Genomic DNA, 27489 nt, shown 5'->3' with positions numbered 1-27489 from the left:
AAAAAATCCGCCCCAAACTGTATGTACTTAGTTTTTGCTGAAAGCATATGTCAATCAAAGAGTGTTTTAAAAGTAAAAATCCCTGCGATCGATCCGCTGGGCAGCTCTACTCACTCCCAGCTACGTCAATACCCCTTGTTCGCGCCACTCCCCCGTCCGCTGTGTGACATCATGCAGGCGCCGCTCGTCATCCCTTCAGCATCCTTCCACCCCCACCCCCCCATAGCAAAAAACAGTGCGCCGTCAGCTACACAGTTGACACGCCTGTGTGTAGCCCAGCACAGCAATGTCGCCCGACATGTCCATAGAGATCTCTAGGCAATGCTTTTATGTGCTAACATGTTGCGGTATCATGCAAAACAACGCACACGGCGCAAAAGAGGCTGATCTACTTTTTTAGCTACGTACACACACCACAAGATAAAATTGTATAAAACGACCATTCAAACAGCAAATTCAGAGCATGTTGAGAGATGTGAAGTGCACGACAGCAGAAAATGTCAAACCAGTAAGAAGCAGGATGTGGTCCCGTTGATTTCGTAGACACATTCCGTTAAACCGTCATTCGAGCTGAAAGACGAGTGGTTCATTTCTAACGATTTTTACCCCGCTGTGTGCACTTGACTCTACATCTAACCCAGGGGACTGACTGAACGTGTCCTGTATATTACATTTCAAGACTTTCTCCCTTATTTATGACAGCTTGGTCACCACCTCGCACTCTAGCATCCAGGACTTCTCATGAGTGTCCCCTGTCTTTTGGAACTCTCTACCATGGCCTGTCCGTCATGCTCCAACCCTGGAAATTTTCAAACGTACCCTTTTAGACAAGCTTATAATTTGCGATAGCTAGAATTTAACGCTCACTGCCTCCATTTCTCTACTCCCCAGTGTCTCAACCTCACTATATTCTGGATTGTAAGCTCTCAAGGGCAGGGACCTCCCATTTTTGTTTTGTTTCTGTGCAATTCATCACATTCACATCTATCAGTACTGTTGATGTTATTCAAACTACATATCAGTTGTATGTATCAGTACTTGTGTCACTGGCTGTCCTGATTGTACAGTGTGTTGAACTGCTCATGTATCTGTGCTCCCCATTGTTGTATGTTTTGCACATTGTACAACACTAAGGGCCTGTACACACTGCTGCGCTTGCGTTGCGTTTTTAAAAACGCATGCGTTTTTAAAAACGCAAGGTCTTTTGAAAAAGAATGAAAATCGTGATGACTTGTACACACTGGTGCGATGCGTTTTTAGAAAAACGCAATCGCAGTGCCTGCTGCGCTTTTTTAAACACAGCGCATGAAAAACGCATTAAAAACGCATGCGCTTGCGTTTTTGCCTGCGTTTTTCAGAAGTCAGTATCCCAGAAGACTCTGCAATCTCCTAATTCCTGTTGAAATGTAAATTAAAAAAAACCAAAGGATTCTTTAGCCAATCAGCAATTACAAGAAAAACGCAAACGCACAAAAAACGCAGGCAAAAGCGCATGCGTTTTTAAAACTACAGGCACTTTAAAAACGCATGCGCTTGCGATTTTGCTTGCGTTTTTCAGTGTGTACAGGCCCTATAGAATATGTTGGAACTCCATAAATTAAAAAAAAAAAAATAATTACAGGAAGACATGAACTTTGAATACTACAGTGTTCTCCCCAGGCTTTTATCCGGATAGTTTTGGTGAGCACCTGGCTGTCATCGGCTCACCTCCTCCTATGCTGTAAGCAGAGAAGCGCCGGTCCTGCATTCTGTCATCTCGCCCCAACCGGCTACTTTTTCATGCCACCCGACTGGAAAAAAATTCTGGGGAGAACACTGTACTACTTGAAATCACCCAGCATCCTGCTACAGCAGACTTATCCCCAAATGTCATAACTTTACACTTACTGGATAGCTGATTTCAGCGCAGTCTGTCAGTCTGAATGCTGGTTGGCCAGGAGGATTTTCTGGATCATCTTTGAAGAGCAGAAGAAGCTGATCAGACCCCCTCCCAACAAAATCATCTACGAGGGTCCTCCCAACGTGCTGCCATGTGTCGGCGGTCTGCAGGAGTAATCACATGTGCTGAATTCCTCCTCTGCTAGTTTGTCTGCTGTGTTTCATACATCCATACTGCACATATTATTAGTTAGTAAAGGTAATCAGTCCTAAGGCTGATTCACACTACAAGAGCTTTTTAAAGAGAACCAGAGGTGTTTTTTTGGGGGGCAGATGGGATACAGAGGCATGTTCTCTGCCTCATGACATGCCTGTGTTTCCCCCACCGCCGCTCTCTCCCCCCCCCCCCGAGATTAGCAACAATATTTAATCGCTATCTCAGAGGTAAACATGTGGGAGAGGGATTCTCTGTTCAAAACGCCCACCAGGGGCGTTCCTAGAGGGTTTCCAGAGCTGCCATTGGACAGCTCTCTCTCCCTGGCCACGCCCCCTGCCACTCCCACCCCTCCACCTCCCTGCATGCTGTGAATGAGAGACAGTCTCTCATTCCAGTGTCGTGATCCAGAGGTCACGAAAGTGAAAGTGGGCTGTTGCGGGCCACAGGAGCGGTGATTTTGGAGGCTGCTTGATCTACTCAGCCCCCTGAATCAGATAGTTTAGTTATTTTTCATTTCATGAGCCTATCAAAATAACCATACACAGGTCATACTTACCTCCTGTGCAGTCTACTACTCAATCTCTTTCTCCTCTCCTGCATCCTGTTTGTCCATTGTGATCAATGGAATTCTCTGTCCTCCATTTTAAAAATGGCCATTCCCACATAACAGCTTCCTGGTCAGCACACTGTTAAACTGTAATATCACCCACTTGAGCCATAGGGAAACATGGACATTACCTTGCACATTCAATTGTAACTGGCAGCAGCTGATATATAACTGACAGCAACTGGTATATTTCAGTTCTGGCAAAATATTGTCATAACTGGAAGGCATCACTGTAAGAAAAAAATGGTGAGTTTCTGAGAGCAGTGAAGTTAGTATGTAATATTTATTTGTAGGTTCATCATGTGTTTATTTTAAATAAGTTTACTCGCTTCAGGTTCCGTTTAAACGCTAGTGATTTTGAAAAGCTTTTGCTAATGCAATGCTATGGAGGATTTTTACAAAATCACATTGCTCCGGTGTGAACACACACATAGGATCACGTTAGCAAGGGTTTTTAAAATCACAAAGAGCTTAGAAAAGCTCTTGTAGTATGAACAGGCCCTAAGGCTAGGTTCACAGTGGGTGTTGTGCTTCTTGTAAAAGCAGAAATATAACAGAGCGTTATCCCTGAGTTGCATTGGAATACAGTGAAGCATACAGTCAATGAAAAGTATGCTTCACTGTTCACGCACACATTTTGCAGTAGTGCACTGCATGCAGTGCATTGTGTTGTTGCCGCCATTAGACTGCATTGCCTGCACTATGAACATCGCATAGGTGTGGCATTGCAACTTTTCGTGTTAAAGTGAACCTCCAGACTAAAAATCTATTCAGCAGAACTGAAAAGGTTTGGTGTTTCTTAGCAGTTTCACAGCATCAGAACTTTTGTTTTTCTTACCCAAGCCTCATTTTTAGCTGCACAGAAGAAAACTGCCCAGGTATTTTTCCCCTGATGCTGTGCAAAGCATGATGGGATTTCTGATGATGTTGTTCTCGTTGCCTAGCAACTGGGAGGGGTAATCGGGATACAGGACAGTTGGAACTGTGTCTCATGCTCCCGGTCACCTCCTTTCAACCAAAAAGATGGCTGCCCCCAGGAAATCACAAACATTTGCCTGTTCTTTTAAAGAGACACTGAAGCGAAAAAAAAACTATGATATTATGATTTGTATGTGTAGTACAGCTAAGAAATAAAACATTACGATCAGATATATCAGTCCAATTGTTTCCAGTACAGGAAGAGTTAAGAAACTCTAGTTGTTATCTCTATGCAAAAAAGCCATTAATCTCTACGACTTTCAAAGTAGTGGGGAGGGCTGTTATCTGACTTTTATTATCTCAACTGTAAGTGAACTAATTACTTTTTCTCTGCCAGAGGAGAGGTCATTAGTTCACAGACTGCTCTGAAAGAATCATTTTGAATGCTGAATATTGTGTAATCTGCACATATTATAGAATGATGCAATGTTAGAAAAAACACTGTATACCTGAAAATAAAAATATGAGGATATTTTCTTTGCTGCTAATCTTCTAGTAATTATTCATAGTACACAACCAATTCACTATATCATATTTTTTTCGCTTCATTGTCTCTTTAAAGCGGAATATAACCCTGCATTTCAACTTTGCTCTAAAACATTATTTACAGCATATTATATGCAACCAGCATTTTTTTTTTACTAGACCAGCATTGGAAGGGTTACACACAGAGCTTTAAAGTTCCTGGAGAGAACTGCAGACGCATTGGAAGCTTAGATAGATAAATTTAAGCAAAACAAAATGTAACAAGTGAGGAATGTTACACACTCTTTGGCTGTCCTCCAACTCCTGCACAGTCAGAGAGAGTGAGTCACATTCCACAGTTGTTACATTTTGTTTTGCTTAAATGTATCGATCTAAACTTCTGCTGCCGGAGCAGTCCTCTCCAGGAACTTTAAAGCTGTGTGTAACCCTTTCAATGCTGGTCTAGTAAAAAAAAAAAAAATGCTGGTTGCATATAATATGTTGTAAATAATGTTTTAGAGCAAAGTTGAAATGCAGGGTTATATTCCGCTTTAACAGGGTGGGTAAGAGATTATATTACCTGTCTATTTTAATTAACATAACTAATGTAACTTAATAACAGTATATTTGTTTAGGCTGAAGTTCCCCTTTAAAGTATATTGTGGGTGTTACATCCCAGAGCAACGCCCCATTGTGATCATAGCCACAGAGAATTTGTCCTGCAAGCAGGTACTCCTGGAAGTAAGGGAAGAAACATTAAGATACTTGGTACTAATCTTACCTTCCACCCATCTCTCCATATGGCACAAACGTCCCCTGAAGCAAAGGACAGGACACATAACATGTCTGCTCGGCTGGCATAGGCAACCTGTAGCATGGAAAGTCCTTCATACGGCAGCTGACAGACCCGCATCGGAATGCCATCTTGAAACCAGATCAGCTGCTTATGCGTCGCCCCTATTAGAGATGTTTTATATGTACCGTTGACGTAACATGCGGAACAAACATGGAGGTGTTGCAGTACACTCGCATAAGCATGCGGGACAAGGCAGGAGCCAGATACCTTTTTTTGATTCTCAGTATTGTACAGAACAAACTCGCGTCCATGAAAAGTCCTGTCGCAGGGGGAGGGGCCTGGCAAACATCCACCTTCCAAAATGCCATTTGTTGAACAGAAAATATAGGTTCCATCTTCAAGAGCACCAGCCCAATAAACGGCAGATACAGAGACTGGAGCCATTACGATTCCCGATGTCAAAGATGAAATATAAAATAGTTTCTCATCCTTCCGCCAGAGAACGGTTGGGCCATCGATTAAGCGCAGGTCCTCCGGCGTTTCGGTGCCCACTTTAAACTTCAAGCGCTGTTCCACCTCGTTGGAATGGTGGACCTGCAGCAGAATCAGCCTGGATGAGCCACGGGATTTCTTCTCACGCGTCTTTAGCAAAACGCATGGTAATTTTATACCGGTTCTCAAGTCCGTGACGCTCTTAGAGCATGCAAAGGCAACAGCGGACTCACCAGACGGGATGGCGTGTTGTCCGGAGGAGGTTTCGGTAAACGTTCCTGACTGAAAGGTTTTTCTTGAAAAAGCTAAAATAGTTTTTTCGCCAACTTTGGCGCTACCTTTGTGCTGAGATAACTGAAATGTAACGATCTGCCCGTTGTAGGCCAGAACTTCCTCAGCGGGTTTAACTCTTTCCATTGGCTTTGTCCTCACACCTTTACTTTGGAAGAAAATGGGCCATCTGGGATAAAAAGAAAGAAAATAAAAATTAACGTGTGGAGATTTAGTACTACATACATATATTAGCCTGCTTGTACCATGTTTCCCCGACAATAAGAAAGTGTATTATATAAATTTTTGCTCCACATGATGTGCTAGGGCTTATTTTCAGGGGAGGTCTTATTTTCCTCCTGCCCTTCCCACTGTGCCGCCTCTTCCACTGCTGGATCCACCAGTCCTCCTCTGTCCCTGTGTCCTCTTCTATCCCCTTTCTTCCTGTGTCCCCCTATGTCTTCTGCTGTCCCCATGTGTCTGAGTAGCAGTGAGTGCAGTGATTGGCCCAATAATGGAGCCATTATCTCACACGCGAGACCATTGGCTCCAATAAAAATATTAAAGAGAATCTGTATTGTTAAAATCGCACAAAAGTAAACATACCAGTGTGTTAGGGCAGTGTTTCTCAACATTTTATTGGTATGTACCCCTTTTAAAACCCAGTAATCACCAAGTACCCCCTAGCATAGTAAAAATGATCACAAGTACCCCTTGACAAATATATATTTGATTGTAGTACATGATAATTGGTTCTAAACAATTTCCAAGCATTTACTATTGCTTTTAACTAGCTAGAATGTTAACTTGGTGTTGTTTAAATAAGATTTATCATTTTCTAAATCTCTAAATTTGTTATTCTTGGTTAAGTATATCAAGCCCGAGTACCCCCTGGAACCATCAGAAGTACCCCCTGGGGTACGCGTACCACACGTTGAGAACCTAGGTGTTAGGGGACATCTTCTATTACCCTCTGTCACAATTTCGCCGCTCCTCGCCGCATTAAAAGTGGTTAAAAACAGTTTTAAAAAGTTTGTTTATAAACAAACAAAATGGCCACCAAAACAGGAAGTAGGTTGATGTACAGTATGTCCACACATAGAAAATACATCCATACACAAGCAGGCTGTATACAGCCTTCCTTTTGAATCTCAAGAGATCATTTGTGTGTTTACCTTCCCCCCTGCAGCTCTCATCCACTGAAGAGTGACAGGCTGACTGTTTCTTCCTGCAGACAGCTCTGCCCCAGTCTGTACTTCCTCAGCATGTGACGGCCCAGCTTCTTTCTCCTTTCACAGCCTAACAGAGGCAGCTCTCTTCTCTCACTGACAAGAGAGCAGAGAGGCTGCCTAATCTAAATAAACACAAACAGGAGTGTGCATAGAGGGGTCGTGGAGGGGGGCGTGCATAACAGATCAACACTGAAGAGTTGGCAGCCTTCCAGACACAGGGCGACAAATCCGACAGGGAAAGATAAGTTGATTTATTACAGAGACGGTGATAGTAGAAAGTGCTGTAGTAAGCCAGAGCACATTAGAATAGGTTTAGGAACTTGTAGGATAGTAGAAAAAAAGGATGGCATTTTTGTTACAGAGTCTCTTTAAGTTGCTAGACTTCTCCCACATAGGCTAAAGCTGCACTAGGGATACAGCACGATATGGAGCAGGGGTATATCAGAGGACATGAAAGGGGTATATCAGAGGACATGAAAACAGTGCAGCAAAGAGGAGAATGTACCAGGAGGAGGACACAGGACAGCAGAAGACACGGGGGACAGGGGAAGACTTGGAGACACATGGGGGACAGTTGAAGACACAGCGGAAGACGTGGATAAATAACTGCTTTATTACTTTTGGGGTAGGGTTTATATTTCAAACATGCTCTAAATTTCAGCTAGGGCTTATTTTCAGGAAAATAGTCATATTTCTGAGGGCTCGTTCACACTGGATTGTTCAAAGTCTCCCTGAAAGCGCTTACACCATGCTATCCTATGCGCTAGTTCAGATTAGGGCGATCCGTCTGCTTTCCCCTCAGAGGAGTGCTGCATGGACTATTTTCGGAGTGATTTTGCTACAATGGAAGGTATAGGAAAAACGCAAAGTGCTCACAAAATCGCTTTGTGCAAAGATTGCGTTTGCATTTGTAAGAAACAATACATTGCATTTACTCTTTTACGGATTATGTAGGTAGAAAAAAACAAAGTCTTATAAAAGTAATACCTTTTAATGGCTAACTGATAAAGTTAAATAATGCAAGCTTTCTGGGATCTAGTCCCCTTCTTCAGGCATATTTCCAGTAAAACACTGATGCAGGTAAATAGTAAACACAAAGATGGCAGTTGTGCTGGTTACGGTTTAGCAGTTAGATGTCAGGTGATCAGCAGGCTGGAGCAAGTGAGCTCATGCAAGCAAATATGAAATCTAGCAGGTTTCTGAAGATCATGAAGCCAAGTAAATCATGTTGCATAAGTAGTCATGAATCCCATTCCACAACTTAAACTTTTATGGATCAACGAGTTCACAAACGGAATCGCTCTGCAAAAACGCCTACAAAAACGTCCAACGAACCGAAATCGCAGGGGAAAAGACATTGCAAAAAAAAAAAAAAAAAAAAAAAAAAAGGCCAACGCGAACGCGATCAAAACCCAATGTGAATGAGGCCTGAGGGATATTTTATACTAGATGTTATTTTCTGTGTTTTGAACTCCGTTTGAGATCAGATACAAATCACGAAACCAGTGTTCTCCCCAGGATCAAGCAGGTGGACGGGCCGCCCAGGTAAAATAAATGATCACTCGGCTGCTTTCCTGGCTGTCATCACCCCGTGCCCGTCTGTCAGGACGAGCCGGGCTCTCTTGAAAAAAAAGCAAGCACGCTGTCCTGAATCCAGTGTCTATACCGTTCAGCTCTGTGCGTGAGATCTCATGCTTCCCGGCGAGCTCATGCCTTCATTGGCTCAGCGGCAGTAAGAGGCGGGGCGATAGTGCTAAGGCTAAGCTGACAGTCTGCAGAGGCGCGCGATACAGGCTGTCTCTGTGTGCCCTCCCGGTGCTGGGGCCCCTTCTCCAAACTTCGTTGACAAGGACTGATTGACGGGAGAGCAGCTGAACTGCGCAGGCGCAGTACCATATAGCTGATCGAGCTCTGCTTTCTCCACTGAGACCAAGTAGCTCTGTGCTACTCTAGAGGTTTCCCCCATTCCCCACGACAGTACAAAGCTGGGACCCTCTGAACATAATCAACAAGAGCTTATCGAATAGGTTAGCGCTTCTGTCCGTGTAACTAGCACAATTGCACAAGATGACCCATGCCAGCGCTGCAGTCTGGAGCCACTCGTGCAAAGGTCATAGTTCAGTTTTGGGGACCCACCAGCAAACCTCATAGGGAACTGTTCTCCAATCACAGCATCCTCTACACAGTGTTCCCCAACCCTGTCCTCAAGGCCCACCAACAGTGCATGTTTTGTGGAAATCCATAGAGGTATTTAAAGGAATTGTCCGGGCAAACAAAATAAAAAATGAGTTTCACTTACCTGGGGCTTCTACCAGCCCCATGCAGCCATCCTGTGCCCTCGTAGTCACTCATTGCTGCTCTGGTCCCCCTCCATCAGCTAGTTTAGTTTTTGCCGACCTCGGAGGCCGCATTGCGTACATTTTTACGCATTCCCGCTAGTGCAGGAACATTAACACATATATTTTACGCGTTAGTGGTGCAACTCGTAAATTTTTACGTGTTGCACCACTAACGCGTAAAAATGTATGTGTTAATGTTCCTGCACTAGCGGGAATGCGTAAAAATGTAAGCAATGCGGCCCCCCGACCTCCGAGGCCTGCAAAAACGAAACTAGCTGCCAGTGGGGGACTGGAGCAGCAGTAAGTGACTACGAGTGCACAGGATGGCTGCATGGGGCTGGTAGAAGCCCCAGGTAAGTGAAACTCATTTTTTTTTTCTTTGCCTGGACAATTCCTTTAACCTTTTCGGGACCGGCCACCTACCCCCCCTTAAGGACCAGGCATTTTTGGCGGGAAGGGGGTGCGCGCGTTTGGGGGGGTCAGGCGGCCGGATCCCGTGTGTGGCTGCCGGGCATTGTGTCCCCCCTTGGTGGCCTGGGCCCCCCCTTCTGCCAGCAGCCTTCACTTACCTTCCAGGCTCCAGCGATGAGCCGCACGGGACCCTCTTCTCCGGCCGGCATCTCCGCTTCATCTGACGAGCAGTTCCGGGTCGCGGCTTGATGACGTCATCAAGCCGGGACCCGGCGCTGACGTCAGATGAAGCGGAGATGCCGGCCAGAGCGGAGGGGGGCGCCGATCGTCGCTGGAACGGCAGGGAGGTGAGTGGATCCTCTTCTTTCCCCCCCTGCCGCCGCAGCTGTCAAACAGATCACTACGATCCGACGGCGATCGTAGTGATCGTGTGATCAGCAGCCATACGCGATGGCTGCTGATCACTCGGGGGAGATGTCGGCTGTCATATGACAGCTTGATCTCCCCCTCCGGGTGCGCACGATCGCGTCGGGAGCGGAAATTTCGGGCCGGCGTAGATCCTACGCCGCATCAGGCTAGAACAGCCACAAGTGCGGCGTAGGATCTCATTCACATGGTCCCGAAAAGGTTAATCAGCTCTGCTGCAACAATAATTACCTCACCTGTGCATGTTTGTGGTTTTCTGCAAAACATGCACTGTTGGTGGGCCTTGAGGACAGGGTTGGGGAACTGCGCACAGCATAAAGCGTTGTTAAAGGCCAAATAGTATGGGAGCAGTACCAGTTTTACCGCAGGGTCTGGTGGAAATGATTGGGTCTGCTCTAAAGCATAGGCGCAGTAGAACTTACCCTATCGGGCTCGGCTATTAGGACCAGAGGGCAAGCTGGTACTGCGCAGGAGCCCAGATGTAAATATTATTACTGTGTGCAGTTCTGGGGAGCTAGCGCTAGAACGAGAAGGCACAGGAGGATGAAAAGCCTCATCAGGATCCAGAGGTAAGTACCATACCTCGCAACTTTTTGTGATACGAAAAAAGGACACTTAAGCCACGCCCCCTAATCACACACCATAAAGATTTCATAAGAAAAACATGCTATTTTCATAATTCAAACCACAATGGGCACTTTCGATCGTGGACCACTAAACTTCATATTAACAATTGAAAATATATCCATTTAAAGGATATCAAGGGGAGCAGGCATATACTGTTACCTGTGCTGATGCTGAGAGGAGAACAGGGGGAACGGTGGGCATCAGCACAGGTAACAGTACATGCCTGCTCCCCCCCTTTTTATCAAAAATATTTGAACTCTGGTATCCTTTAAAGGATGGGAATAAAGTTTAGAGTCAATTAAACATTTTTCAGAAGAAAAGCACATATATTTAGGCAGATCTTGAAAAATCTTGAAAGAGGGACAAATGAGGAAGAAAAGATGGATAGCGGGATTGCATACCTCCCAACTTTTTGAGATGAGAAAAAAGGGACATTTAAGCCACGCCCCTGCCACACATACCTTAAAGTGAAGCTCCAGGCTAAAAATCTGCTCAGCAGCACTGAAAAGGTTTGGTATTTCTTTAACAGTTTCTCAGCATCAGAACTTTGTTTTTCTTACCCAAGCCTCATTTTTAGCTGCACAGAAGAAAACTGCCCGGGCATTTTTCCACTGATGCTGTGCATGATGGGATTTCTGAAGTTGTTCTCCTTCTGCTGTTTTGGTGCAAATTTGTTTTTTATTTTGAATTTGAGATTTGAAGCCTAATGTGCGCAGCTCGGAGGGGTGATCAAGACACAGGACAGTTGGAACTGTCTCATGCTCCCTGTCACCTCCTTTCAACCAAAAAGATGGCTGCCTCCATGAAATCATACACATTTGCCTGTTCTTTTAAAGCAGTAGGATTAATCATACTATGCCAGGGAAAAAAAACGCATATATAAGTAGATAAATATTTGATCTGCTTACATAACACATGTATTGTACTGTCCACGTTTTGATTTCAGTGAATGTTATATAGTAAATGAAGAGAATTCTGTTCCTGGTGGGGGCCGTGTCTTTTGCCCACAGTTTAGGCTAAATCCTGATGTCATTTCTGCCCTTTACTTTTTTTTCTTTTCTCCTCCAATCGCTGAGTTACCTCAGCCTTGCTTGTAAACGCCAGGAGGCAGCAATAGCAGCATAGGAGGCGATATTGCGGCTGGGAACGCAAAGAATTACTCGCGTTCCCATGCCTGTCGGGTCCTGACGGCAAAACCGGAAGTGGTCGCCGGCGGGGACGGGAGGATCAGAGAGACACGGCGAGGGCACCGATCGGCTGCAGGGGGCTGAGGGAAGCCCCAGGTGAGTAAAACTCTTTTTTTTTTTTTGCATGACTTGAGGTTCACTTTAATACACCCAGACCAGTTGCTGTTGAAATTTGATTTTTATGGTGACAATCCCGCTTTAAAACAGGGAGGGTAAGAGATTATATTACCTATCTATTTTAATTAACATAACTAATGTAACTTAATGACAGTATGTTTGTTTAGGCTGCAGTTCCCATATAAAGATTTCATAAGAAAAATATGTTGCTTTATAAATTAACACTAGTAATGCACGGATACCTCTTTTTAATATTCAAATGGATCCGAATTCGAATAGTCAGAAATTTGGATAAGTCCGAAGTCTCAAATTCGGACGATTCGCAAATTCGATTAGAATTCGGTATTCGGACCCATTATTCGGGGGAATTCGGAATTTCAAAAAAATGTAACTTTTTTTTCTTTAACAAAATACAGGTTCCACTGAGGTTCCATACAGCGGTCGTGAAGCCCACATTGTGTCCAACACACAACTGGGACAGCAGTTTTAAACCCAGACACCTCAATAAATTTTACTTTTTTTTTCTACAACAGCAATAACATAGCAATTTTGTTTTGGGCATAATAGATAGCAGCACCAGTGGCCTGTGCCACCCTGGCGGTTGGAGCACAGGCAGCAGGAGACAGGAGGAGAAGTGTAATGTGTGGCAGCATAGATAGTCCATGGCACCTAGTGTTGGTACCACGGCACAGTTAAACCATAACAACCGTGAGGTTCCAGGAAGCGGCCGTACTGCCGCAGTTGGGGCTTCCACACAACTCGCACAGCACAGTTTTCAACCACAGACACTTCAAAAAAAAAATTACACATTTTTTTAACAACAACATAGCAATTTTGTTTTGGGCATAACAGGTATCAGCAGCAGTGACCTGTGCCACCCTGACGGTGGGAGCACAGGCAGCAGGCGCCGGGCAATGCAGCAGCAGAAAATGTAACTTGTGCAAGCTGCATGCAGGAGATTGCTGGGTTGGGCTCAAATTCGAATTCGGGTGAATCCGGATAGTTGCTATCCGGATTTCACCCAGTTACCTGTGCAGGGTGGGTGGGGTAGTCAAGCTTACCCATCTGACGTCCTCTTCAGTCCGTCCCTCGGCGCCTCCCATGATGCGGTCCACGTGAGTAAAAACACTTCCTCCTTCAACCCAGACAGGTAAGCTTGACAACCCCCCCCCCCCCCCAGGTAATTGGATAAAATCCGGACAGCAACTATCCGGATTCACCCGAATTCGAATTTAGCCCATCCCTTGGAGATTGTACAGTACCATTGGTGCCACGGCTGAAAAAAAAATGTGAACCAGGCTTATTAACCTCCTTGGCGGCAACCCCGTGTGTGACACGGGGTAAGCCGCCGGAGGGTGCCGCTCAGGCCCTGCTGGGCCGATTTACATAATTTTTTTTCAAACACGCAGCTAGCACTTTGCTAGCTGCGTGTTTGGTCTGATCGCCGCCGCCGATGCGCCGCTACCCGCCGCGGATTCAGACCCCCCCCCCCACATACCCCTTGCGCAGCCTGGCCAATCGGCGCCAGGCTGCACTATGGGGTGGATCGGGACTCCCTGTGACGTCACAACGTCCATGACGTCGGTGACGTCACTCCGTTCGTCGCCATGGCGACGGGGGAAGCCCTCAAGGGAATCCCGTTCAGAACGGGATTCCCTTATGGGCAAGCGGTGCCGGCGGCAAGCGGGGCACACGGGGGGACGCCGCAGGGAGGGGGGGAAGCATGTAGCTAGCGCTAGGCTAGCTACATACTAAAAAAAAAAAAAAAAAAAAAAAAGGTGAAAAAAAACATCCCACGGCCACACAGCCGCGGGAGTCATACCGCCAGGGGGGTTAATTAGGAGGAGCCAGGAGGTTGTGGTGGCAAAGGGTGGTAAGGCAGGCATAGTGATTCCCAGCCACTTCATGTCCCTCTCTTGCCAACAACAGGGGCCAGGAACTCACCAACCACCCAAGCCTGGTTCATCTTGAGAAACGTAAGTCTGTCCACAGACTGGGTGGACAGATGAGAGCGCTTCTCGGTCACCACGCCACCGGCCGCACTGAAGCACCTCTCTGACAGCACGCTGGAAGGCGGGCAGGACAGCACTTCCAGGGCGTACTGTGCCAGCTCGCTCCAGATATCCAGGTGCTTGACCCAGTACTCCAAGGGGTCCACAGGGGTGTCGGTATCCAGCGCGATGAAGGACCCCATGTAGTCTGCCACCATCCGGGTCAGGCGCTGGCTCTGACTAGAGGAGGATGCTGCTGCAGGTACCTCCTCTATAGGCAGCTCTACCGGTGTGGTGTAGAGCGCCTTTGTCAGAGACAGCAGGCCTGCTCTTGGGCGCCTGCTGCTGCTGGACGCAGGCACCTGCTGCTGTGCTGGTTGGACTCTGACAGCAGGGGGGGTGGAAGGCTGGGGGAAGGCTTCCTCCAAGCGCTGAACAAGGGACCGCTGCAACTCCCTCATTCGGCGAGCAGGGTCTCCTCCTGCAGGCAGGAACTGAGGCAGCTTCCCCTTTAGCCGTGGGTCCAGCATCATGGTGATCCAGATGTCCTCCCGAGCACGCATCTGGATCACCCTTGGGTCCCTGCGCAGGCACCGCAGCATGTGAGCTGCCATGGGAAAGAGAGACGCCACACCAGACACGTCGTCGTCACCCCCAGAGACGACAGTGCTGTCCTCCTCCTCCAGTGACCCCTGAGCCTCCTCCTGCTCTCTCCACCCCCGCACCACTGCAGCTGCACTCGGCTGTGCTCCCTCATCATCAAGGTCAAGGACCTCCAACTGCAAGTCCTCCTCCTCCTCCCCCACAGAGGTGGACTGTGCAGCTGGCTGCTGCTCCTGCTGGGTGATGGCTGCCTCTCCCTCTTCCAGCAGACCAAAAAGGGCCCTGTCCAGTATGCACACCAGGGGCACCCACTCACACACCAACGCACGGTCCTGGCTGACCATGTTGGTGGCCTCCAGGAAGGGAGCTAGCACCGAGCACACCTGCTGCATGAGCCCCCAGTCACGACTGGGGATGAGGCCCGGGAAGTTGGTGGTGCCGGCCATGGTGGCATTGGACAGGTACTGGTTGACAGCCTGCCTCTGTTCAACCAGCCGCTCCAACATCGCCAGGGTGGAATTCCAGCGTGTTGGAACGTCAATGATCAGCTGGTGCCGTGGGAGTTTCAGCTCCTCCTGCACAGCTTTCAGGGATGCTGAGGCACCATCCGAGCGATGGAAATGACCCACGGTTCTCCTTGCCACTCCCAAAAGAGTGTCCATCCCCTGGTAGGTGCGCAGAAATTTCTGCACCACTAGGTTCAGGATGTGGGCCAGACAGGGGATGTGGGTGAGGTTTCCCCTGTCGATGGCGGCAACCAGGTTGGCGCCATTGTCGGACACCACCTCTCCGACTCTCAGGCCTCTGGGGGTCAGCCAATTTTTCTCCTGCTCCCTGAGGTAGTGAAGCACGTTGGCTGCCGTCAGCTTGTTCTTCCCCAGGCTGACCATCTCCAGCAATGCTTGGCAGTGGCGGGGCTTAACGCTGCTGCTTAGGCGGGGGTGTTTGGCGGCGGTTGTGTCTGAGGATGGAACCGGATTAGAAGAACCTGCTGCACTTCCCCTGACCCTGCTGCGGGGTGGCACCACCCACTGGGTTTCTGCTGCGCCCGATGCTGCTGTCCCCTCATCACCCCATTCCACCAAACTGACCCAATGCGCCGTGAAGGACAGGTAGCAGCCTGTCCCGAACCGGCTGCTCCATGAGTCCATGGTCACATGGACCCGCTCACCCACAGCATGATCCAGCCCACGTCCCACGTTGGCCACCACAAAGTGGTGCAGTGCTGGCAAGGCCGTGCGTGAAAAGTAGTGGCGGCTGGGGATTTGCCAATCTGGTGCTGCACACTGCAGGAGCGCACGCATGTCGCTCCCCTCCTGCACAAAGGAGTACGGGAGGAGCTGGGAGGACATGGCCCGCGCAAGAAAGCCGTTCAGCTGGCGGATGCGACGTCTGCCGGGAGGCTGAGCCCTGACGACGCCAAGGAAGGACTCGCTCAACAGGGTCTGGCGGCGTTTTTTACTTGCACGGAAAGCGGAGGAGGGAGCAGAGGAAGGAGTGGCAGAGGGGGTTCTGGTGCTGCTCTTCTGACCACTGCCAGCGCCACCTTCCTTCAACCTCTTGAACTCCTCATGCTCATCCAAATGCTTTTTTGACAGATGGGTAATGCAACTGGAGGTGCCAAACTTGGAGGGGTCACAACCTCTGCTCAGCCTCAGTTTGCACACATTGCAGATGGCAAACTTGCTGTCCACTGTGGGCAAAGTGAAGAACTGCCAGATTGGGGACGTGAACATTCCCCTGCGGCCTGAATGGGATGCTGCTGCTTTTTCCCCTGTGGTGGTTGGGGTTTGAGTGGTGCGGCTGGTAGTAGTGGCAGAAGATGAAGGAGCAGGCTGTGGGTCCTGCATTCCACGCCCCCTGCTGCTCCTGCCAACGTCAGTGATGCTGATCCTCCGTGCGAGACCCACCGACGCATCCTCCTTCTCCTCCTCAGAGCTGACATCCCCATCCTGTGGATCGTAGTCACAGTCCTTCACCTCGTCATCATCATACTCCCCCTCCTCAAACAACTGCTGGGATGATGACTCCTGAAACTCCCCTTCTTCTGCCATATCCAAGGACTCCCCAACAACCCCCATATCCATCTGTAACTCCTCATTGTCTAATGCGCCCATCCTCAGAATCTCACCCTCAAAGTCGCTCGTAACAGCCCTGATTGCTCTTGCTGTGCCTGGGGTGGAAAGCGAGCTCACTGAGGGTAGGCTGCCCGCTGGGGTCGACATGATGACCTCCCCAGGCACTGCTGGGCGACGGCTGCTGCTCTTCCGAACAGGAGTGTTGGTGGGGGTGGAGGTCTCTGTTGTAGAGCTGGTGGTGGCCTGCTCATCCACCATCACAGGCTCAGCGTCTTTCTCCTCCAATGTGCACCGACGACCCTGCTGAGAAATGGGCACTACACGCTGCTGCACCTCTGCAGCGTGACTCCCCCTAAGAGCTGGGCGCCTAGTGCGTCCACGGCCAGTGGCTAGCGGCGGAATCGACACTGACGCAGACCTGTCGACGGTGGCGGCAATGCTGCTCCCTCTCCCCTTGACCTTGCTTTTCATGCTGCCCCTCCCCAGGCTGCCAGTGCCTGACATAGTACAACTTTATATATGTCCAATTTAAAACAAACAAAAATTATGTAGAGGGGGGAACAAGTGAAGTGGGGTACTAGTACTTTATTCAAATGTAAGTAGCAGTAGTAGAACTTCAACTAACGGAGTGACAGCAGAGTAGCAGACACTGACGCACTAACTGTCTGTCACACTGTAACAGCACTGCAATTAAATGAAGCTAACACAGTACAAATTAGCTATATATAACTGGTAGTAGTAGACTAGTTGTAGTAGTACTAGCAGAACTTCAACTAACGGAGGGACAGGAGCACACACTGTCTATCTGTCACAACGACTCTAACAGCAGCACTGCAGCAACTATCTGTAGTAACTGAAGCTAACACAGTAGTAGTACTCTCTAACAACTAACTACACAATACCACTAGTAGTAGTAGTACAGTAATCTAATCCCTAACCTACAGGCTATATTGTAGCTAAGGCTGGCAGCAGGCTTAGCCTGTGCACACAGGCCCTAACCTAGCCTAGCCGCTGCAGTACTGAGTCTGACTGTCACTGACTAAAATCAGAATACAAGCTAGCTAACTACAAAACAATACAATACTGGTGTAGTAAAGGTGTTTAGGAGCAAAAACGCTAGGTTTAGAACGTTTGAAAAGCACTTGCTCGGCCAACAGCACTGGAGATATCTCTCAGTGAGCAGTCACAAAAGCAAGGATGAGATTTTGCAAATGGCGCCCGCCTTATATAGAGGAGTGGATGCTAGGGCCTCAGCTGGGAGCCCTCTGTCAACGGACGTCATCTCCGTGATTATTCTATTCGAATTCGGTATTCAAACTAGATATTCGGCAAATGCAAGTTTGAATGCACTCAAATTTATCCAGCTATCCGGATTCAGGCTTGAATACTGGAAAACAGGTTTCAGTATCCTGTAGTTCGAGCATCCGGAATCCATGAGCACCACTGAGTAAAACCACACGGGTCCTTTCTATCCTGGTTCAATTTCCTTCATATTAACATTTTAAAAATTGGAATATATCAATGTAAAGGATGGGAATAAAGTTTAGAGTCAAACATTTTTGTAGTAGGGAAATACTGGCCCTAGGTTTCACGGCGCCCTGAGCGAAACCTGATTTTGGTGCCCCCCCCCCAATTTGGAGTGATAGCAGAGCACAGACAATTTTTACCACGTTATAGCCGCAGTGCGCCCCCCAGCTCTAGGTGCCCCCTTGGAAGCCAGCGCCCTGAGCGACTGCTCAGGTCAAAGGCCGGCTAATATATATATTTACATAGAAAGAGGGACAAAGTTCTGAAAAAGGGACAAATGAGGAGAAAGGCGGGACAGAGGAACATGACTCCCAAAGAGGGACACTTGGGAACCATCAAGTACCCACCAGAAGCACTTTTTTTTTCTTACAGATTTTATAATGCAAAATTATACTAACTGCCCCATTCACACTTACTGATCGCAAACCGCTAGAGATTTTGCTAGCGTTTTGCTCTGGCGTTTTTTGGCGATTAACACCCCCCCAAAAACTCACCATTCACACCTGCCGATTTTTTAACGATCGCGTTTTGCGCTTCTATAGCACTGAAACGAGATTGCCGGAAAAATCGCCTGAAACTGGTGCAGGCTACGTGTTTAGCGTTTTGGGCCGATTTGCACAAATCACCCAAGTGAGAACGGGCCCATAGACTTTTACTACCCTAGCGCTTTGAAAAGCGCTAGCGTTTGAGCGTTTTGCCGAAATCGCTCAAGTGTGAATGGGCCCTAAAATCTGCCCCAGAACGCAAGCCTGCTTTCACTATGGCTGCTGCTAAACCCAACCATGAGATACTACAGCAGAAGACTAACAAAGAGTGAGCAGCATAGCAGACAATAGCAGTGTCGTTCTGTGCAGTATATACAGATATTGGGCAGGGATAGAAGCTGATCAGCGGTCACGTGACGGAGAGCTGAATCTTCCCGCCGCGCGCCGCTCTCACCTCCGCCGCCGCCCGAGTCTCTCGGTCACATGCGCTCCCGGTGACGTCACCGCAGTCGTCCGCGCGGGGATGAAAACGGGGGCGTGACGTGCCGGGAGGGGAGGAGCCCGGTGGTGACGTCAGGGAGGCCGGAAGGAGTGAGAGGAGAGAGAGAGAGCGGTGAGGAGAGAGGAGAGGATGGCAGATGTAAGTAGTCTGGGAGAGGACGGTGGGGGTCATGCTTTGTCTTTCGGCAGTGTGGACTGTCAGGGCTCAGCAGGTGTGAGGTGACAGCTGTGTGACGTCACCACTGATTGCTGCTTCCCATCAGCAGAGCCCGTTCCCTTAAAGAGACCTTCCACTGGTCATGAGAGATCAGTGCAGCACTTGTGAGCTTCTTGTATCCATGGTGACAGGTGTATTTGGAGTATGGACTGACCACATCTTCCCATGTCTGGAACTAGTGATAGCTTGACATCTTGTCTACTTGAGGTGACCCTTGTGGAAATCTAATAGAAAGTAGTTTTCCAATCAAAGTACCTTTTACAACTGAAAGGGAAGGTCCATGGAGTTGGTTAAAAAATACTAATCCACTTACCTGGGGCTTCCTCCAGCCCATGGCAGGCAGGACGTGTCCTCGACGCCGCTCTGGAGGCTCCTGGTCCTCTCCGGTGGCTCACCCGACTTAGCCAGGCTAGCTTTCAGGTTGGGCTTCTCCTTGCACTCTAATGTGCGTTTCACGCGGTCGCGCTGATGTCATTGGACATCCTATGGACTGTACAGCGCAGGCGCAGAACTACTGTGCCTGCGCAGTACAGTCCGTAGGACGTCCAATGATGTCAGCGCGACTGCGTGAGACGCACGCCGGAGCGCACAAGAGTCCAACCTGGAAGCCAGCCTGGCCAGGTCGGGTGAGCCACTGGAGAAGACCGGGAGCCTTTGGAGCGGCGTCGAGGACACGTCCTGCCTGCCATGGGCTGGAGGAAGCCCCAGGTAAGTGGATTAGTATTTTTTTTTTTAACTAACTCCGTGAACCCTCCCTTTAAAGGATACCCGAGGTGACATGTGACATGAGATAGACATGTGTATGTACAGTGCCTAGCACACAAATAACTATACTGTGTTTTTTTTTTTTTTTTTTTTCCTTTCTTTCGATGCCTGAAAGAGTTAAACATCAGGTATGCAAGTGACAGTTTCTGTCTGGGTTAGAACTGGGTCAAACTACAGCATAAACCTCATTGATGAGGAATTGCAGCCATAAGACACATTCCTGACAGTAAATGGCTTCCGAGAACAGGAAAGAGATAAAAAGGATGAACAGTTAATAGATCTCAGCTCTGGCATACTTCAGGGAAGGTGTCGTTGAGAAGCGGTCATGAAACAGTAAAAACGTAAAAAAGTAGATTTAAATATAAAATAAAACTGTGGGATAACTAAACAAAAAAAGTCAATTTTAGAAGAAGGAGGATATATATATTAACGCCATTGTTGGGTATATGAGTGCAGCCGCACAGAAAATCAGGGCTGAGTAGTTGGATCAATTTTGGGTACCTGGAGTTGGAGTTTCAATAAACTGAGGAGTCAGATGATTTTTGTACCGACGGCACAGCCCTGTGAAAATCACATAGGTCTGTGATTGATATTTGGGAAAAAAACAAATCATGCTAGTGGAGAAACCAGCACTGTGATTTCCACGTTAATAGCGGTGCTGTTGCGATCAGCAAAAAGGCTGCAGTCCACTTTTTAAAGTATAGTGTAAAAGAGCCCTTATTACACCTTATCTGAAACATAAAAGTTGATGACGGTGCTGTCATTGGAGAACCAATCACGTTAGTAGAATCTCCCCATGAAGTTTTCCACTGGGTCACCTCAAGTAGACTAGATAATTATTGAATTGTAAAGGTGCTCATCAATGATACAAATAAGGGGCCCATACACCTAACGATTTTCCCGCCGATATACAGCAGATTTGATCACTGAGATCGAATCTGCTGTGAAATCGTTGTGCAAACGCTGACAGAACGATCGATTTCTGTTCGAAATCAATTGTTCCCGTCGTTCTGTCCGTGCGGAAGATTTTGCTCGATCGCCAGCGGGTTGGGAGTGTGTCGATATCGGCGTTCGAATGCCCGACGACCGACGCAATACAGCAGCAATACGTTACCTGATCCAGCCGGCGCGTATCCCCGCTGTCACCGCTGCTCCTTCTCTGCTGGGCTCCGGCAGGCTTAAACAGTAGAGCGCCCTCTACTGTTTAAACTTCCCCGGACAGGAAGTACAGTGAAGCTGGAGCTAAGTTTGGAGAAGAGGACAGCGGAGACCGGGGGGACTCGCGCCGGCCGGATCAGGTAATGTATGCAGGGGGGGGTTAAGCGGCAGCTTCACAGATTGTGATCGTTTTCATGCTGAAATCGATTCACAATCTGTTTGCAGTAAGGCAGCCATACGATCCCTCTGTGATCAGATTCGATCAGAGAGGGATCTACCTGTTGGTCGATCTGATGGCAAATCGACCAGTGTATGACCACCTTTAGAAGTGGTAAGACTGTGCAATCAATATTGTATCGTTAATGGGCATTTCATGAAAATTGTGTTGGTAACCAGTGGCTGGATAGTGTACTGGTTAAGGGTTCCTCCGCCTTTGACATGAGAGACCAGGGTTCGAATCCTGGCTAGGGTCAGTACGTATTCAGTAAGAAGTCCTTCGGGAAGACTTCCTAACACTGCAGGGTGGCCCCTTGAGCTTATCCTTAGTGGTTGCAGCTCTTGAGCGCTTTGAGTCCAACAGGAGAAAAGCGCTATACAAATGTTAGGATTGTTATTAAAGGTTCCCAACAATGGTACAATCTTACCAAATAGATTAAACTGAGTGACTATAACTTGTATGGACACTTTAGGAAGTCCCTCATATTACATAGAAGTGGTAAGATTATATTATTAATGGCCACCTTTATACTGGTTAAAGTTGGACCAATCAGTGACAGGTGCTACCAGATTTGATTGGTGAAGACTTCTGAACCTAAACAGGATATCTTTTGATTTTGTTTGTAGGTAGAGTAGTTCTTTAGGACAGGTGTGACCGCAAACCCAGCTAATGCTAAAAAAGGATGAATCTTATAGCTACAGTTATAGTTATGCTCGAAACAATGTGATGATCCCATCTCTGATCTGGTCAGTAGATACACACCTGGCCTCCAAAAACCTCCTAACCACCCCTGCATCTCACCCTCCCATGCACGACTACAGGGCTTCACTAGAGCTGCCCCCATCCTGTGGAACTCTCTCCCACTACCCGTTATGCTTGCCCCCTCCTTCATCACCTTCAAACAAGCCCTCAAAACTCACCTCTTCAAGGAGACCTACCCCACCTCAACGCTGCCCTAACTCTCTTTGCTGAGAACCTCTCGATGCAGCCCCCCTCCTTTTGTGTCACCACCCCCTCCCTATAGATTGTAAGCGTTTGGCAGGGCCCTCTCCCCTTGTTTATCACTTGGTTGTGCACTCTACCCACAATAAAATAAACTTGTATTATTGGGACAACCACTCCAGTATATGGCATTATGTATCTTATCGCTTATTATCTGTATTGTGATGTATCTTCTTGCTTATTACCTGTACTGTGTTGTAGATCACACCTGGTATCATGGCCTGTAATCTTGTGTATTGTAAAGCATTGCGTATTATGTTGACCGGCGTAAAATTCCAATAAATAAAAATGATCCATATCCCAAACCGCAGTCACAGGGCTACGAGATGCTAAAAATTCCTGCTTGCATGCAGGTTTAATGCGAATTGCATGCAACTTGGAACTGGGCCAATCATCTGCATTTCCTGCCTATTCGGATTGACCCAGTTCTGAGGTGCATACAGCATTAAACGTTCATGAAAATAGAATTATTAGCATCTCATTAACATCTGTCGTCCCCAGTCCCATTGGAGACCTCAGCTGTGTCTTCTGGCTCCCTCTGCGGAAGCTTTATACAGAGCTGCTGTGGTCGTTGCAGAAAGTGCTTTCAGTTTGGAGAACTAGGTGAAGGGTAGTAGGGATGGCTGATGAGATGCACTTCCTATTTTTGCTTGGTTATTAGCTGCAAGGCTATGCTACTGTGATTTAATTTATGTATGCTCACTTATTTTCTAGCACTACTGAGCTTATCCATGACAAAGCCCCTACCTTTTTTTTTAGGATGGCGAAACATGTTGGTTCTTTTTGTTGGTTGGTGATGTGTGGGTTTTCTTTTTTTTTTTTTTTTTATGTACTTAGTTTAGGGGAGAGAGGTGAGTGCCCTTGTCCTTCCTGTGTGTTTCATTAGTTACTAATCTAACTTCTATCGCATCTGATTTTAATTCAGTGTTATCCCCAGGCTCTTTTAGCCGGGTGGTCCACCCAGCTAGTTTTGGCGAGCACCCGGCTGTCATCAGCCCTCCTCCTTCTCTGCTATAAGCTGAGTTGTTCAGAGAAGCACCAATTCTGCATTCTGTCATCTCGCCCAACCCGGCTACTTTTTCATGCCACCTGGCTGAAAAAACATTCTGAGGAGAACACTGTAATTGTAACTTTTTTAGTACTGTTCATTAAAGAGACTCTGTAACATCAAAAACCTCCCCTGGGGGGTACTCACCTCGTGTGTGGGAAGCCTCCGGATCCTAATGAGGCTTCTCACGCCGTCCTCTGTCCCACGGGGGTCTCGCTGCAGCCCTCCGAACAGCCGGCGACAGAGCCGACTGTAGCTTCAATATTTACCTTTGCTGGCTCCAGCGGGGGCGCTGTGGCTGCTTTCGGCACGGAAATAGACGGAAATACCCGATCTCCGTCGGGTCCGCTCTACTGCGCAGGCGCCGGAAACTTGCGCCTGCGCAGTAGAGCAGACCCGACGGCGATCGGGTATTTCCGCCTACTTCGGAGCCGACAGCCGTCAGAGCGCCTGCGCAGGAGCCGGGAAGGTAAATATTGACGTCGCCGCTGCACGGAGGGCTGCAGCGAGACCCCTGAGGGATGGAGGACGGCGTGGGAAGCCTCATTAGGATTCGGAGGCTTCCCCCACCCGAGGTGAGTACCCCCCAGGGGACGTTTTGTCGTTACAGTTCCTCTTTAAAGTAAAGTTGAATTAAATTTGTATCCACTTGAACTGGTATAGAACTGTGAATACACTTCCCACTCATATCTGACAATGAGCAGTTCAGTCCCAGGCCCATATCCTCTTCCTCTTTCACTGGATACCCGTACAGACTACAGCTGTGATCTGCAGAGGCAAAGTACTATTGCACAGATTGCAGTGATGCATACTCTACAAAAGCAAAGCAAAAATATATGGGTGACTCAGACTTCCCCATTCATTAGTAAAAGAACTGTAGCGTTTAAGTTGCGTATAAAGCTGAGTACACACGTACGATAACGATCGTTCAAAAACGAACGATAACGACAATTGGGCCAATAATCGTGCGCTCCAAATTTTCCAACGATCGTTTTTTGGGACGATAACGACCGTTATCGTTCAATCCGACCGATCCAACCCGGCGGATTTTTTCGAAAGATAATCGTTCAATCGTTGCAGTGTGTACAAAGATCGTCCGATAACGCATGTCCTTATTGCCTGTCATAACGTCACTTCCGTTTGCGCACGCATTTTTTAATCGTTCGTCATTCAGTACTTTATACTTATATCGTTCACGTGTGTACACAATCGCTCATTACGAACGTCTTTTCCGTCTAATTTGAATATCGTGTAAACGTCACGAATCGTTCGTAACGAACGATCTTTATCGTACGTCTATACGAACCCTAAGTTGTATATGTATTCTACTTGAAATTTCTTAAAGAGGAACTCCAGTAAAAATAATGTAATAAAGTGCCTAATTTTCACAATAATTATGTATAAATGATTTGGTCAGTGTTTGCCCATTGTAAAATCTTTCCTCTCCCTGACTTACATATTTTACACATGGTGACATTCCTACTGCTGGTAGGTGATGTCAGTGAAAGGAGATGCTGCTTGCTTTTTTTTGGCAGGTTTAAACAGCTGTAAACAGCTATTTCCCACAATGCAATGAGGTTCACAGACAGGAAACTGTCAGGACCATGGTCCTGAAATCACACTGTGGGAGGAGTTTCACCACAATATCAGCCATACAGACCCCCCTGATCTATTTGAGAAAAGGAAAATATTTCTCATGGGAAAGAGGGTATCTGCTACTGATTGGGATGAAGTTCAATTCTTGGTTACGGTTTAACTTTAACCACTTAACGACCGCCTAACGCCGATAGGCGTCGGCAGGTCGTTAGTGGTTTAGCATGGAAACGGCTGCTCGTTTGAGTGGCCTTTCCATGCCTGCGAGCCTCCGATCGCGGCTCGCAGGCTAATTGTAAACGCGGGGAAGAAATCCCTGCTGTTTACATCATACGGCGCTGCTGCAAGGCCGGGGATCGCCGGCATATGATAGGCAGAAGCCTGCCGGCGCAGGATGGATGTCCGTCCTGCGCCGCCCAGGGAAAGGAGGGGAGGGAGGGAAAGCCAGGGAGGGCGGAAAACTCTGCGGAGGGGGGCTTTGAGGAGCCCCCCCCCCCACTACCCTCAAACAGCCGGTGGCAATCAGACCCCCCGCCCCCAGGCGGGCGGATCGCTCAGAAGCAGCCGTATCAGTCCGCCGACAGTGCGTACACACGCCGGACTGTCGTTGGAACGCCCACCCAGCGGGAGGTGACGACGGACCCGTCGTTGCCTCCAGTCCAGCGTGTGTACGGACCTTACCTCTCTGTTTAGAAGATCAACAGCTTATTAGCCTATCTTTATGCATTGGGAGCCTCCACCCCTGTTCTAAGTGTGAAATACAGAGGAGCTGATTTGCATCTCTGAAGGGGCGGATGTAATGTTAATATGGTACAGCATATCTGCACATGTAATCCGCACACAGCTTACAGTTCTGGTGAAACAGATACAACAGTGATGACGTTTATCCACTCATACTGGCTGTGACATAACCAGACATAGAATGTGACTGCTGTTTTTACAGGGAACCTGATATGGAGGCTGACATGATTTTTTTTAATTTTTTTTAAATAATGCACATTGCCTTTTAAATAATGCACATTGCCTGGCTGTCTTACTGTTCCTCTGCCGTTAATACGTTTAGCCAAAGACCCTGAACAAGCATGCAGATCAGATGCCTGTCAAGTTTAGCTGCACGGTTGTTTCCGGTGTGCGATTTTATGCTGGGAATACACGATGAGTTTTTTCGGCAGATTTACTGCACCAATCTTTTTTTCCATCAATTTTCTGATAGTTTTTTCTGATGAGTGAATTTTCACTTCAATGAGAAAATTGTTCAGAAAAACAATCAAAATCAGATCGGACCTGTTGGAAATGATCTATCGGGCCCTCTGTCTGAAAAAACTCATGCAGTATTCCCATCTTTAGACCCTACCGAACAAATAGATCAGCAGCACAGCCAGGCAACTGGTATTGTTTAAAAGGAAATCAATATGGCTGCATCCATAGTTCTCACACCTTGGGTTCCTTTTCAGTCTGTCAACAGAAAAACAAAGTTTAAAGGGAACCCTATCTGAGAAGGGATATGGATCTTTCCTTTTAACCCCCTTGGCGGTATGAAAAATTCCGCTAGGGGGAAGCGCAGCAGTTTTTTTTTTAAATTTTAGTTTTTTTGTTTAAATCATGTAGCGAGCCCAGGGCTCGCTACATGATAGCCGCTGCTCAGCGGCACCCCCCCAATCTCTTCGATCTCCTTTCCTGGAGGGCTTCCCCCGTCGCCATGGCGACGGGGCGGGATGACGCCAGCGACGTCGGGACGTCATTGGGAGTCCCGATCCACCCCTCGGCGCTGCCTGGCACTGATTGGGGGGGGGGGGGGGGGGCACTCCGCACCGGATAGCGGCAATCGGGCGTGGGGCAGCGGCGATCGGGGTGCTGGCGCAGCTAGCAAAGTGCTAGCTGCGTCCAGCAAAAAAAAAAATTATGTAAATCGGCCCAGCAGGGCCTGAGCGGCACCCTCCGGCGGCTTACCCTGTGTCACACACGGGGTTACCGCTAAGGAGGTTAAACCATACCAGTTGCTTGGCAGCTGATCTATTTGGTTGCAGTAGTGGCTGAGTCACACACCTGAAACAAGCATGCAGCTAATCCAGTCTGACTTCAGTCAGAACACCTGATCTGCATGCTTGTTCAGGGGCTGTGGCTAAAAGTATTAGACACTCCTGGCTGTGGAAGCGTCATGCAGCCGTACAGCGCTGACTGGCTGAATTACCGGGACTCACAGCAGAAGATCCAGGTGGTGGAGGAGGACAACGAGGGACGGATTAGCCTGAAGGCGGCTGG

General features: G+C 47.9%; 2 protein-coding genes across 6 annotated transcripts in view; one reads left to right on the top strand and one right to left on the bottom strand.

The window, feature by feature from the left end:
• The window catches only part of FANCB (FA complementation group B), a 62112-nt gene extending 42839 nt beyond the window's left edge, over positions 1–19273 (bottom strand). The window contains exons 1-4 of one of the 5 annotated variants that reach the window (XM_068270706.1): positions 19181–19250; positions 6879–7057; positions 4927–5893; positions 1888–2043 (exon numbers count right to left, since the gene is read on the bottom strand). In XM_068270706.1, the coding sequence (XP_068126807.1) occupies positions 1888–2043; positions 4927–5850 (1080 nt within the window). In that variant the 5' untranslated portion in view covers positions 5851–5893; positions 6879–7057; positions 19181–19250. Of the gene's footprint in view, positions 1–1887; positions 2044–4926; positions 5894–6878; positions 7058–11199; positions 13040–19180 lie in introns of those variants that run through there. The other 4 variants (XM_068270707.1, XM_068270704.1, XM_068270708.1 and 1 more) reach the window with 4 other exon arrangements.
• MOSPD2 (motile sperm domain containing 2) overlaps positions 19196–27489 on the top strand; it is a 162401-nt gene continuing 154107 nt past the window's right edge. The window contains exon 1 of the mRNA XM_068270709.1: positions 19196–19366. Coding sequence (XP_068126810.1) covers positions 19358–19366 — 9 coding nt within the window. The 5' untranslated portion in view covers positions 19196–19357. The remainder of the gene's footprint in view (positions 19367–27489) is intronic.

This window comes from Hyperolius riggenbachi, chromosome 2 (assembly GCF_040937935.1).
Source record: "Hyperolius riggenbachi isolate aHypRig1 chromosome 2, aHypRig1.pri, whole genome shotgun sequence".
Lineage (NCBI taxonomy): Eukaryota > Metazoa > Chordata > Amphibia > Anura > Hyperoliidae > Hyperolius > Hyperolius riggenbachi.
Note: the sequence above shows the minus strand (reverse complement) of the source record. Positions and strands in the feature narration are given on the sequence as shown.